We start from the raw sequence: 13255 nt of genomic DNA, 5'->3' as shown, positions 1-13255 counted from the left end.
TGGTATCGCTCAGGAAATGTTCTTTCCTCGAATGTGACTAGCAGACGAAGTTTTACACCCGTGTTCCAACGCTAAACACTGTATGGAGTTTAGTTTTCTGGGACAAAATAGTGTATAAAACCGCTGCATGTTCTTCAAGTTGATTAAATGTTTGCAATTGATTGCGTGTGATCTGTTTATAAAATGAAATATTGTTGAAAACTGACCGTCGGATTGCAGTCTTGTCGATGGAGCCAAAATCTGGAAGGGGAACTACTCGTGTCGCTAGACAAAGTATGAGAGTTACTTTTCCTTGGAATCTTGCTAGCGATAAACGATTGTGCACGGCAGATCTGAATTCAAAAAACAACCAAACTCATGGATTTTATATTGAGATTCATGTGTTCAAGCCTGTAGTTGCTGGTTTAAATGCGGTATGGTTGTATTGTTTGCTCCAGAAATGTATATTTTGTACGTTAGAGTGTTCTGAACTTTTGAGTCGCAAAAAGTAGATCCACAATGTGTACAGTCTCTACCCATGAGCTATCGAGGATTCAGGCCCGTTGTTGGGTAAGTGATTTTGGTTGTTGGGTAAGTTACCGAAAAATAACTAGCCCTACAAGTTTACAGAGAGAAAGAAGCAGAGGGGGGATAAGTAGAGGTTACATGCCGAGTCTCAGTGATTATTAAAAATAATGGTCGAAGTTGGCGGATCATGAAAAATGCGAGCTTCAGCGAGCTTTTTCATGACCGCGAACTGAGACCATTATTTTTAATAATCACTGAGACGAGGTGTGTAACCTCTTTATTCCTCCTTTCTTCAGTTATTCAAAGAAAACATGAGTTTTTGTGCGAAAGTTTGATCGAATCCGAATCACTCAACCAGTCAACCTGTGCAGGCGATCGATTAATGCGCGGTTGTATAGTTCCGTGCAAATCATTCCATTCTGTTAACACTTCTTGTCAGTTTCCCTGTTTTAGACTAAAATCAAGTACACAGATATGCTGTTATTCTGCTGTGGCGGTAAAGGCAGATATTGTGTGTTCTGTTTATGTTTTAGTATCGTTTATGATTATGTTCTTTCGTCAAATGGGACTAGCAGACGAACTTTTGCCCCCGTGTTCCAACGTTAATTACTGTATGAAGTTCAGTTTTCTGGGGAAAACAGTGTATGAAACCGCTTTATGTTGTTTAAATTGATGAGATGTGTGCATTTGGTTGCGTGTGATCTGTTTATAAAATGAAATATTGTTGAAAACTGACCGTCGGATTGCAGTCAGTGTTGTCGAAGAAACTGCGTTAAAAGAAGGGGAACTACTCTTGTTGGCAAGAGTATGAGTTACTTGCCTTGGGAATTTGCTTGTGATGAACGGTGTGTGCACGGCAGATGTAGATTCAAAAAACAACCTAACTCATGGATTTTATATGGAGATTCATGTGTTCAGGCCTGTAGTTGTTAATTTAAATGCGGTATGTTTGTATTGTTTGCTCCAGAGATGTATATTTCGTACGTATAGAGCGTTCGGAACTTTTCAGTCGCAAAAGTAGTACCAAAACAGAACAGCTTCTCAACCCATTGCACTATCGAGGATTCAGGCTGTTGCTGGCTCGTTATTTGTTTGGTTGCTGGGTCATTATCGAAAAATAACTAGCTCTACAAGTTTACAGAGGTAAAGAAGCAGAGGGGGGAATAAGTAGAGGTTACATGCCGAGTCTCAGTGATTATTAAAAATAATGGTCGAAGTTAGCGGATCATGAAAAATGCGAGCTTCAGCGAGCTTTTTCATGACCGCGAACTGAGACCATTATTTTTAATAATCACTGAGACGAGGTGTGTAACCTCTTTATTCCTCCTTTCTTCAGTTATTCCAAAAAACAGGTGTTTTTGTGCGAAAGTTTGATCGAATCCGAATCACTCAACCAGTCAACCTGCGCAGGCGATCGATTAATGCGCGGTTGTATAGTTCCGTGCAAATCATTCCATTCTGTTAACACTTCTTTTCAGTTTCCCTGTTTTGGACTAAAATCAAGTACACAGATATGCTGTTATTCTGCTGTGGCGGTAAAGGCAGATATTGTGTGTTCTGTTTATGTGTTAGTATCGCTTAGTAAATGTTCTTTCGTCAAATGGGACTAGCAGACGAACTTTTGCCCCCGTGTTCCAACGTTAATTACTGTATGAAGTTTTCTGGGGAAAATAGTGTATGAAACCGCTTTATGTTGTTTAAATTGATGAGATGTGTGCATTTGGTTGCGTGTGATCTGTTTATAAAATGAAATATTGTTGAAAACTGACCGTCGGATTGCAGTCAGTGTTGTCGAAGAAACTGCGTTAAAAGAAGGGGAACTACTCTTGTCGGCAAGAGTATGAGTTACTTGCCTTGGGAATTTGCTTGTGATGAACGGTGTGTGCACGGCAGATCTAGATTCAGAAAACAACCTAACTCATGGATTTTATATGGAGATTCATGTGTTCAGGCCTGTAGTTGTTAATTTGAATGCGGTATGTTTGTATTGTTTGCTCCAGAGATGTATAGTTCGTACGTATAGAGCGTTCGGAACTTTTCAGTCGCAAAAGTAGTACCAAAACAGAACAGCTTCTCAACCCATTGCGCTATCGAGGATTCAGGCTGTTGCTGGCTCGTTATTTGTTTGGTTGCTGGGTCATTATCGAAAAATAACTAGCTCTACAAGTTTACAGAGGTAAAGAAGCAGAGGGGGGAATAAAGTATGTGGGATACCTCCAGCTTCGCTGGGATAAAATGTACAACAGACATACCGACCCTTATCTTGTGGCCTTGTCACCGGAAACAAACATATATGTTTTCTATTTGGCTTAATGTCGCCTTGCACTGTCACATAATATTATGTAGAAACCTTACCTTACGGAAGTCCCGGATGTCGAGTCTCAGGTCCCAGATGAACAAGGTGAGGTCGACGTCTCGTGTCCTCCGCTGCAAATGGCGTCCATACAGACGGAATTTTAGATATGGTGGGTCCGTACCGTGCTGGCAGTGTGTGCAGAAGTAGCCCGTAAAGTGGTTGGTAAAAATGGTGATTCTTTTCTCTTCTGACAGGTAGAATGATCCGAGACTGCTCGCTGTATTCTCCGTGAAGCCCTTTTCTCCTTCTTCAAGTCCCTCGTCATGGTTTTGTGTGTCAGCCAGTTTCAACAGCTCAACACAGATTTCCCCGTCAGAACTCCTGCTGACCTGGTAGACTTTCACATTGCTTTTATCCGCGTCAGGAGGGAGAAAATGTGGCAGAGAGATACACACAGGTTTCTTGAAAACGACATTTTCGCCGGCGTAATATTCAACCACTGGACTGCAGATGGATTCAGTCGCACTCAGTTTCAGTTTCCCCCGCACTCCCTTTAAATCGATGGAGGTGGCTCCTCGAATGGTAACTGCTGTCGTGGAGTCTGACTCTTCAGAATTATTCATCTGGTCTTCCTCGGGTGTCGCTTGTTCTTTCTGGTTGTTGGATATGCTCTGGTGTCTCTTCCTTTGTGTGGGAATTGTACCACACCCACGTGTCACGTCATCTCCGGCGTCGTCTACGGCATCTCCGGGAACAAAAAGTATGACGTCAGAATCCACTCCTTGCAGGCGTCCGCCTTTGGAAGAGAATGATTTGCTGAACTGCCACGACCTGCTGAAGATTGGCTGGTGGCTGTTGCCTGATAGAAAGTGAGGGTTTACTGAACACATGAACACTCAAGGCACTTTTTTAAAAATTTTGTTAGAGAGCATTGTTTTTCCGTGGGTGATTCGTTGACTTCAGTAACTGTTATGATTGTAAGGACTTGAGCGTATGCATATCACCATGGACAGTGTGTGTGCGTCGTCTAGTACCATACATAATACCAGAGGGTAATCGTGTGATAACATCTAAAAGGACATATTGAAGCAGCTGTGACAAGGTCGGTCAGAAACACAAGCCCTTATCTCTTCAACATGACGCACTTACCATTTGATTCTTCAAACTCTCAACAGTTCTTGTTTCCCCTACTTACCATTTGATTCTTCACACTCTCAACAGTTCTTGTTTCCCCTTCTTACCATTTGATTCTTCACACTCTCAACAGTTCTTGTTTCCCCTACTTACCATTTGATTCTTCACACTCTCAACAGTTCTTGTTTCCCCTTCTTACCATTTGATTCTTCACACTCTCAACAGTTCTTGTTTCCCCTTCTTACCATTTGATTCTTCAAACTCTCAACAGTTCTTGTTTCCCCTTCTTACCATTTGATTCTTCACACTCTCAACAGTTCTTGTTTCCCCTTCTTTCCATTTGATTCTTCACACTCTCAACAGTTCTTGTTTCCCCTTCTTACCATTTGATTCTTCACACTCTCAACAGTTCTTGTTTCCCCTACTTACCATTTGATTCTTCACACTCTCAACAGTTCTTGTTTCCCCTACTTACCATTTGATTCTTCACACTCTCAACAGTTCTTGTTTCCCCTTCTTTCCATTTGATTCTTCACACTCTCAACAGTTCTTGTTTCCCCTTCTTACCATTTGATTCTTCACACTCTCAACAGTTCTTGTTTCCCCTTCTTTCCATTTGATTCTTCAAACACTCAACAGTTCTTGTTTCCCCTTCTTACCATTTGATTCTTCAAACTCTCAACAGTTCTTGTTTCCCCTACTTACCATTTGATTCTTCAAACTCTCAACAGTTCTTGTTTCCCCTTCTTACCATTTGATTCAGTTTCTTGAGAATTACGAAAACAAAACACTAAAAGAACATTACTTCACTTCACATTCAACTGCCTAGCTCTCGGACAAGTTTCCAAACGCCTAAATTGCCCAAAGCAGGCAGGGGTAGGGGGTGGCCTTAAGCCTGAATAATAGTTCAAGCTGTCAAGGGCTTTTTTCTAGTGTCAAAAACTCGTCCGAACTGTTCGTTAATGCAATAATTTTTAAAACTGTTAGCAATTTGATTTCTATCACGATTTTAATGAACAAACTAAGTGATTGTTTTTTTAATCTTCCGAGCTGAAATGCAATACTATATACTCCGCACGGGGTAAAAGATTCACTCGAAACTAAAACAGATATTGTAGCAAAAAGTCTGTTTAAGAGATGAACAAAATTTAAATCAAATGAATTAAAATATATATACATTTGCCACAGTGTCACTCAACTCTTCTTAAAAACTGGATACGGATTTCATCAAGATATGTATTAACAGAAAAAGGAAAGAAAACACAAAGAACACACAAACAAACACACACAGACACACAGACACACAGACACACACACACACACACACAGTAGTGTGTGTGTGTGTGTGTGTGTCACACACACACACACACACACACACACACACACACACACACACACACACAAAAATGAATTCCTTGTAATAACAATAATAAAAATACGATATTTACCTTCATGCACTAAGCGCAGTTCCGTGAAATCCACGCAAGACACACTTTTTGTAGGAAGGGAATGCGAATCTTGATCTCTCTGAGTAACACAGGTCACGTGCCCTTCACTGAGACTGCGTTTCAACCTTGTCTGAAATAGGCGTGTCATCGTCAAACATAACAAAAGAGCAATGAAAAGTGTACCTGCTTTGTTAGCACTAAGCAGTTGTTTTAATCAGTCTGGTTTTCTCTTGTTTTCATCTTATGAACATTCTAAAATGTTAGACTAACTTATTGTCTTGTACAGAATAACAACTGTGTGAATGGTGCTATACTGAATGAAAGAAGTGTGACATGAAGTTCTTGTACATCATTGTAAAGAGTGTGAATGACGTTTTTAGTTTAGATGTCAAGCGCTTAGAGCAAGCCTTTTTAACGAAAGTTTTTGATTTAGCGCTATATAAATGTTCTTATTATTATTATTATTACCTTTTCTAAATGTGTTAGAATCTCTATTTCTGTTTGTCTCTCTCTCTCTCTCTCTCTCTCTAATTATAGTTCCCTCTTAGGGCGAGGGCTGGTTGAAAAAAGCTAGTTTGAATCGCTTATGCCACTACCTTCGTAAAATATAATTTGATTTGATTTGATTTGACTTGATTTGATCTCTCTCTCTCTCTCTCTCTCTCTCTCTCTCTCTCTCTCTCTCTCTCTCTCTCTCTCTCTCTCTCTCTCTCTCTCTCTCTCTCTCTCTCTCTCTCTCTCTCTCTCTCTCTCTCTCTCTCTCTCTTCTGTCTGATGTTTCGTTGGTCTGTGTGAGGGAGAAACGGGTTGAAAACATGGACAGAAAGAGACAAGCAGATGGATGGATACGGGTAAATGCATTAACAAATCATTTGGATAATTGATGAACAAAGAGAGATATGGATAGATGGATGTTTCATTGTACTAATCAATGAGTTGAACAAAGAGAGAGAGAGAGAGAGAGAGAAAGAGAGAAAGAGAGAGAGAGAGAGAGAGAGAGAGAGAGAGAGAGTGAGAGAGAGAAAGAGAGAGAAAGAGAAAGAGAGAGAGAGAGAAAGAAAGAGAAAGAGAGAAAGAGAGAGAGAAAGAGAGAGAGAGAGAGAGAAAGAGAGAGAGAGAAAGATAGAGAGAGAGAAAGAGAGAGAGAGAGAGAGAAAGAGAGAGAGAGAAAGAGAGAGAGAGAAAGAGAGAGAGAGTGAGAGAGAGAAAGAGAGAAAGAGAGAGAGAGATAGAGAAAGAGAGAGAGAGAGTAAGAGAGAGAGACAGACAGAGAGAGAGAGAGAGACAGAGAGTAAGAGAGAGATAGAGAGAGAGGGGGGGGGGGGGTAAAGACATACAGACACAGGCAGACAGAGGAACAGAAACCGTGATGCTTACGAGAGCTCCTTGCAATTGAACTGTTCCAGGACGGCCACTATTGTCAAAGTTTGGTAAGCGTGACTGGCAAAGACTCCAAAGAAGTGGCTCTGTTTGTTGACGCTCATCAAGGTGTTCAAAGAACGACACTGCTGCTGTCGGCGGCGGCGATGGTGGTGGTGACGTCCACTCTGAAAACATGGACACTGGGGACAGTCGTGGCGATGCTATCGGTGACCATGATTCCGACAGCAGTTCTATAACAGGTGTTGGCAGTGATGACAATGGACGTATCTCCACGGCAGTCTGGTCTGCACAAATTGCACACAAATACAAAGGCTAGAGATAAGGCACAACATTTTGTTTCAAAAACGTGTTTTGGGTTCTCAGCATGTTGTGCTACTTTGAACACCAGAGAATCATTGTGCGATGTAACATTATTATGTTTATTTACCCAGGAAACTAAAATTAATATGTTCAGAAATTGCTCTGTTATTACATCTAGGTACCTGCTTAGAGTAAAATAAAACATACTTCAAATTATACCTTTATTTTTCTGGAAGCACATGTTTAAAAAAACCGACATGTTTTATTAAAAAGAAGGTCACAAAAATCGTCCATTTCGACTTATAATCTATCCAAATTTCACTTCTAAGGACACCCAAAAAATCTGAGCGTCTGCATCAAGAACCTTGAAACTGAGAATTGAAAAGCTTCCCAGAAAACAAACTCTTAATTTCCGTGCCATAACCCGGATAATCTATACATATGAATAAAAGAGAGTGTCTGTCTGTCTGTGTGTGTGTGTGTGTGTGTCTGTCTGTGGTCGCCATACCTCTGAGATGGCAAGAGGCAGGAACAAGATAGTGTGCACGTACACTCCCTAGGTGCCGCAGATGTGCACCTGGGTTTTAGTTTCTTGATTCACTGTTTCCTTTCTCAGATTATGGACCTCCCATTTATTGAATACAGCCTATATGGTGCAAGACCAGTTCAGTGCCTACTGTTCACCTGTAGCAAGCACATCATGCCAGTGATATTAGAGACTCGCTATTGCTCCTAGGAGGAGAAGAAATGAAGAAAGAAAAATTAACTGGACAGTTCCGGAAATGTCTAGAAGGTAAGGGAGATAACTCTTTTTTTGTATCCAAACAAAGGAGGTAAAGCTAATGATAATGGGATAGCGAGCGTCTTAAATTGCTACAGGGCTCCGCTTACTCCCGGGCAAAGCCGGGCTTAACTGCAAGAGAGTGTCTGTCTGTCTGTGTGTGTGTGTGTGTGTGTCTGTCTGTGATCGCCAAAGCTCCGAGAAGGGAGGGGGCAGGAAGACAATGTCGTGCATGTGCACTCCTGTGACTGTGAAGATGTGCACCTGACCACCACCGCCGCCGCTGCGCTGCCAGCCCTCCAATCCTCCTCCGCCTCCCCCCCCCCCCCCCCCCAAAGAGAGAAACTTTTAGTTGTGGCTTGGCTCTTCTAAAAAAAAAAGTAAACTTGCCCCCCCCCCCCCTTTCAATCCCCAGATCCGACCCCCCCCCCCCCCCCCCCCCCCCACCGCCACCACCCCCATTCCCACCACCACCGCCGACTCCACAACTACCACTCCCACTAGCCCTACATCATCAACACCAACCCAACCACCATCCCCAGCACCCCCATCATCCCCCATCACCACCACACCAACCCCTTCCTTACCCCCTAAAAGAAAAAAAGAATTATACGCACTTGTATATATATAAAACAAGATGTTAGTGTGTGTGTGTGTGTGTGTGTGTGTGTGTGTCTGTGTCTGTGTGTGTGTGTGTGTGTGTCTGTCTGTCTGTGTCTGTGTCTGTGGTTGCCATACTTCAGAGATGGCAAGAGGCAGGAACAAGATAGTGTGCATGGACACTGCCTAGGATCCGCAGATGTGCACCTGGGATTTAGTTTCTTGAGTTCATCGTTTCCTTTCTCAGATTATGAACCTCACGTTTATTGAATACTGCCTATATAGTGCTAGGTCAGTTCAGTGCCTGGTGTTCACATGTAGCAAGCACATAATGCCAGTGATATTACAGACTCTCTATCGCTCCTATGAGGAGAAGAAATGAAGAAGAAAAAGTTAACCGGACAGTTCAGGAAATTTCTAGAAGCAAAGGGAGGTAACTCTTACTTTGTTATACATTGAAGGGAGGTATCTCTTCTAATGCAGGCACGCCTGATCAGTCTTTACAGAATATATAGAGTCGATGTTAGACCTGGTTTTCAAGTATCTAGAATTTTCCTAAGGAAAGGAGATAACTCAAGTCAAAAAGTTATTTTTCAGCAAAAAGAGTGTGTTGATGGTGATGCTTTCACACTGTCAGTCCCAGCCTTTTAATCCAAATGTATGAGCTCACACTTTCATCTATTGCTTATTCTCATTGGAATAAGATTCTAGAGGTTTCTGAGAGAGAGGGGAGATCAGAAACACCCGGGCGAAGCCGGGCCTGACTGCTAGTACTAAATAAGAATACAATTATCGATTGTCAGCTTTCACAATGCTGACAAAACTTCCATCTTTCATTGTGCACACCACCATCCCACACAGACTAAGGCCAGATAAACGATAACATAATGTGTGGACTGGGTGGCCGAGTGGTAACGCACTTGCGCTCGGAAGCGAGAGGTTGCGAGTTCGACCCTGGGTCAGGGCGTTAGCAATTTTCTCCCCCCTTTCCTAACCTAGGTGGTGGGTTCAAGTGCTAGTCTTTCGGATGAGACGAAAAACCGAGGTCCCTTCGTGTACACTACATTGGGGTGTGCACGTTAAAGATCCCACGATTGACAAAAGGGTCTTTCCTGGCAAAATTGTATAGGTATAGATAAAAATGTCCACCAAAATACCCGTGTGACTTGGAATAATAGGCCGTGAAAAATAGGATATGCGCCGAAATGGCTGCGATCTGCTGGCCGATGTGAATGCGTGATGTATTGTGTAAAAAAAATTCCATCTCACACGGCATAAATAAATCCCTGCGCCTTGAATATGTGCGCGATATAAATTGCATAAAAAAAATAAAAAATAAAAAAATCCCTGCGCTTAGAACTGTACCCACGGAATACGCGCGATATAAGCCTCATATTGATTGATTGATTGATTGGTTATGAGGCAATGGAGGAATGTCGAAAATAACTCTGTCGGGTTTGTATGGGTCATGACAGAGTGAATTCCCTTGGTTTATACCAGCACAGACATTGGAGGGGCCAATCACCAACGAGAGGTGTGTCGGAAACACGTGGACAGGACCACGTGAGAATTTATTTGTACGAGAAGAAGCAAGGGTATTCACTCTTTTACAACAAACCCGACAGAGTTATATCCGAACATCGTCTACTGACCACCCCCTCCACATAAAATATGAACATGAAAAGTTTCCTTACACGTTTTGAAAGGCAACTGCCCTTGATCTGAATACTCAGAAGAGCAGCTTGACTGGCTGTCTGAGTCTGACTCTGAAGCATCAGCGGTTTGTTCTTCTCGTCTACGGGTTTTTTCTTGCAGCAGTTGACCTTGTTTCTGCAGATGAAATGTACACGATTGAAAAGCAAAGCCTGCAAGCGGCGACAAGTTCCTGGACAAATCTTGCTTGAACAGCAGTCATAATCCTGAAACCTCGCAGGAGATTAAATCACGCAGAAATCAACTAGAATTAGGAAGATACATATTATAAGAACCCCGAGCATCAGCATATCATCTTCACGAGAAAGTACGTAATATGTTCTGTGTCAGTCCGAATGGAGTTATACTCCGTGCAGGGTGTTGCATAACCCCACTCTGATAGATTTAATATTTTGAAAATAATGAAAATGTAATTGAAAATTAAATCGGGCAGCCTTCTATTGTCGTCAGAGAGAGGTTGGACTGTACTTGTGAAAGGAAGGAAGAGTGAAAGTTTGAAGGCCAACGGTAAATATTATCAATGAACAGTCCGAGCTCAATGACAGAATGTCTGTGGCATACAGCTGCACGCATATTGAGAATAAAACATCCGGGGGAAAATCAAAATTCATCCCATTAAAATATCTCCCATAGAAGTGTTCAAGGAAGAGAAACAAACTGTATAACGTCACTTATCTGCAATAAGGTGCAATTGTGACATCAGAATTCAAGAAAAGTGAAATGGCACAGAAAACATTGATAGAGTTTTCCTCAAGAGCATTACGTCATATAACTGGCCTTACAATCAGTAAACGGCCTCATCACAAAGATTTGTACTCAAACGCTTCTGCCTATTTTTTTTTTTATGATGGGTAGTACTGAAACTGTTCAAGAAAGGGATATAATTGATGACAGGCAAACCGAATTTGAAGGGGTTGTTGTTTTTAGCATTAAAAGCTCAAGTTATGTTAATGCATATACTCTTAAATTGTCTCACAGTTGTTTTTTTCAAATCGTCGAACGAATGAAACGAAAAAGAAGAGGTGTACCTTTGTAAAGCCGTCATCAAAGATGGTGGGAAAGAGGTACCGCGTCGTCTCTTGAAGTTCAACAAAATGTGGATACCAATCTAGTAACAAACAAGAACGCTGAGGCGTGATTAACCATTCAGTCAAGCGAATGCACGCTGAAATATATGCCACTTTCCTTTCACCTTCCGAACACACACACACACACACACACACACACACACACACACACACACACACAAACACACACATACACACTCACAGAAACAGCGAGATAAATAAGCACACACACACACGCACACACACACACACACACACACACACACACACACACACAACAGCACACAAATCTGTAAAGACCACAGCAAACACACATCATTCTGTCCGCTAGAGAGAGAGAGAGAGAGAGAGAGAGAGAGAGAGAGAGAGAGAGAGAGAGAGAGAGAGAGAGAGAGAGAGAGAGAGAGAGATGATATTTGAAAAGAAAATATAAGCTAGAGACAATATCTTTCGTGTATGGGGAAAAGTTGATGCCATAATCTCTTGCCTTTCAATATGACGTAATGTGTGTGTTCCAGACTCGATGTGACGTCGATCGGCCGAACAGAGTTAGATGTCAGTCAATGCAGGCTCGAAGCATAATTCCCTTTCAAGGAATTTCTTCGTTGTAAGCCTTTTTTCAGAGCCACACACCATAAAACTATATTTTTTGGAATCAGCAAATTAAGAAAGTCGCTAGTTAACGGTTTTCTTCATGTGAAGCTCATTATTAAAACAAAAACAACAAAACTATATATTTTCGGATACAGAAAACAATACAGAATACAATGTCACCTTTGTGATTCAAATATCGACTTTTAACAAATCGACAAGAAAGGAGAAATTTGAGTGAACATTTCATTATCAAATGTTTAAGGTACCAAGTTGAAAGGCATCCGCACCTAGTCAAAGATCATGTAACGAAAATGTCAAACAAATTGATGAAAAACTGTGGCTGTGAGAGTGCCGCTTCAACTTTTGCAAACGAACAAATATGACGTCATCAAATAGCCCAATCAAAATCGGCCCAAAAGTTTCGAGCAAATGCTCTCATAAATGTATGTACCAATTTTTATAGCAATCCGTTCAGTCGTTTTTGAGAAAAGCTTTTCACAGACACACACTCACACACTCACACATACACACACACACGAGACTAAGATATAGAACATCTTGATTTTGCAAAGACTTGGATGCATGAACTATAACAATTGAAAATATATGTAATTTGAGTTATGCATGCTTGTACCCCGATGAACCTTACACTTGCTCAAATACTTGACGTGTCAAAACCATGCGTTGAAATGATAAAATTGTTGTCAAAAGATGATTGAGTTAAAAAAAAAAGCTGTGGTTTTAAACTTGTGGAAGGGTGAAAGGGTCAAACTGAGTATCTTGTTCAGAAGCAACTATAAACCAAGCGCAAAACAAACGTTGCTAATAATTTACCTTTCTCTTCTCCTCTCTTCTCAACGTGTTCTTGTGACATCTTGTGTAACACACGTTGCCTTCGCCTTTCACTCCTTTCAAACTAAATAAGAAACAGCAACAACAACAATGGTCTTTCAGAATCGCTTACATTAAAGCCACAGTGACATGAAACTTTGCATATTGTTTAAATATTGTGAACGAACAAATGAACAATCCATCTGTTACCGAGTCTTAATAGTACCCAAAGCGAAATTTCAGACGGCTGTTCTGAAAACATTTTCTCATGACTTGTCCTTCTTTGTTCATGGGCTTAGACTCCCACGTAACGTTCACTCATGTTTTTTGCACGAGTGGATTTTTACGTGTATGACCGCCATTCAGGCAGCATACGCCGATTTCGGGGGAGGCATGCTGGGTATTTTCCTGTTTCTATAACCCACCGAACTCTGACATGGATTACAGGATCTTTTCCGTGCGCACTTGGCCTTATGCTTGCGTGTACACACGAAGGGGGTTAAGTCACGAGCAGGTCTGCACATAAGTTGACCTGGGAGATCGAAAAAATCTCCACTCTTAACCCACCAGGCGGCAGCGACCGGGATTTGAACTCACGACC

General features: G+C 41.6%; 1 protein-coding gene across 1 annotated transcript in view; it reads right to left on the bottom strand.

Annotated features, from left to right (window-relative positions):
- Positions 1–12697, bottom strand: part of LOC138980775 (uncharacterized) — a 34989-nt gene extending 22292 nt beyond the window's left edge. The window contains exons 1-4 of the mRNA XM_070353671.1: positions 12658–12697; positions 6763–7052; positions 5386–5515; positions 2863–3662 (exon numbers count right to left, since the gene is read on the bottom strand). Of these exons, the coding sequence (XP_070209772.1) occupies positions 2863–3662; positions 5386–5515; positions 6763–7052; positions 12658–12697 (1260 nt within the window). The remainder of the gene's footprint in view (positions 1–2862; positions 3663–5385; positions 5516–6762; positions 7053–12657) is intronic.
- Between the last annotated feature and the right edge of the window lie 558 nt (positions 12698–13255).

This window comes from Littorina saxatilis, linkage group LG11, assembly GCF_037325665.1.
Source record: "Littorina saxatilis isolate snail1 linkage group LG11, US_GU_Lsax_2.0, whole genome shotgun sequence".
In the NCBI taxonomy this organism is placed as follows: Eukaryota; Metazoa; Mollusca; class Gastropoda; order Littorinimorpha; family Littorinidae; genus Littorina; species Littorina saxatilis.
The sequence above is the reverse complement of the archived record's forward strand: the minus strand, read 5'-3'. Positions and strand labels throughout refer to the sequence as shown.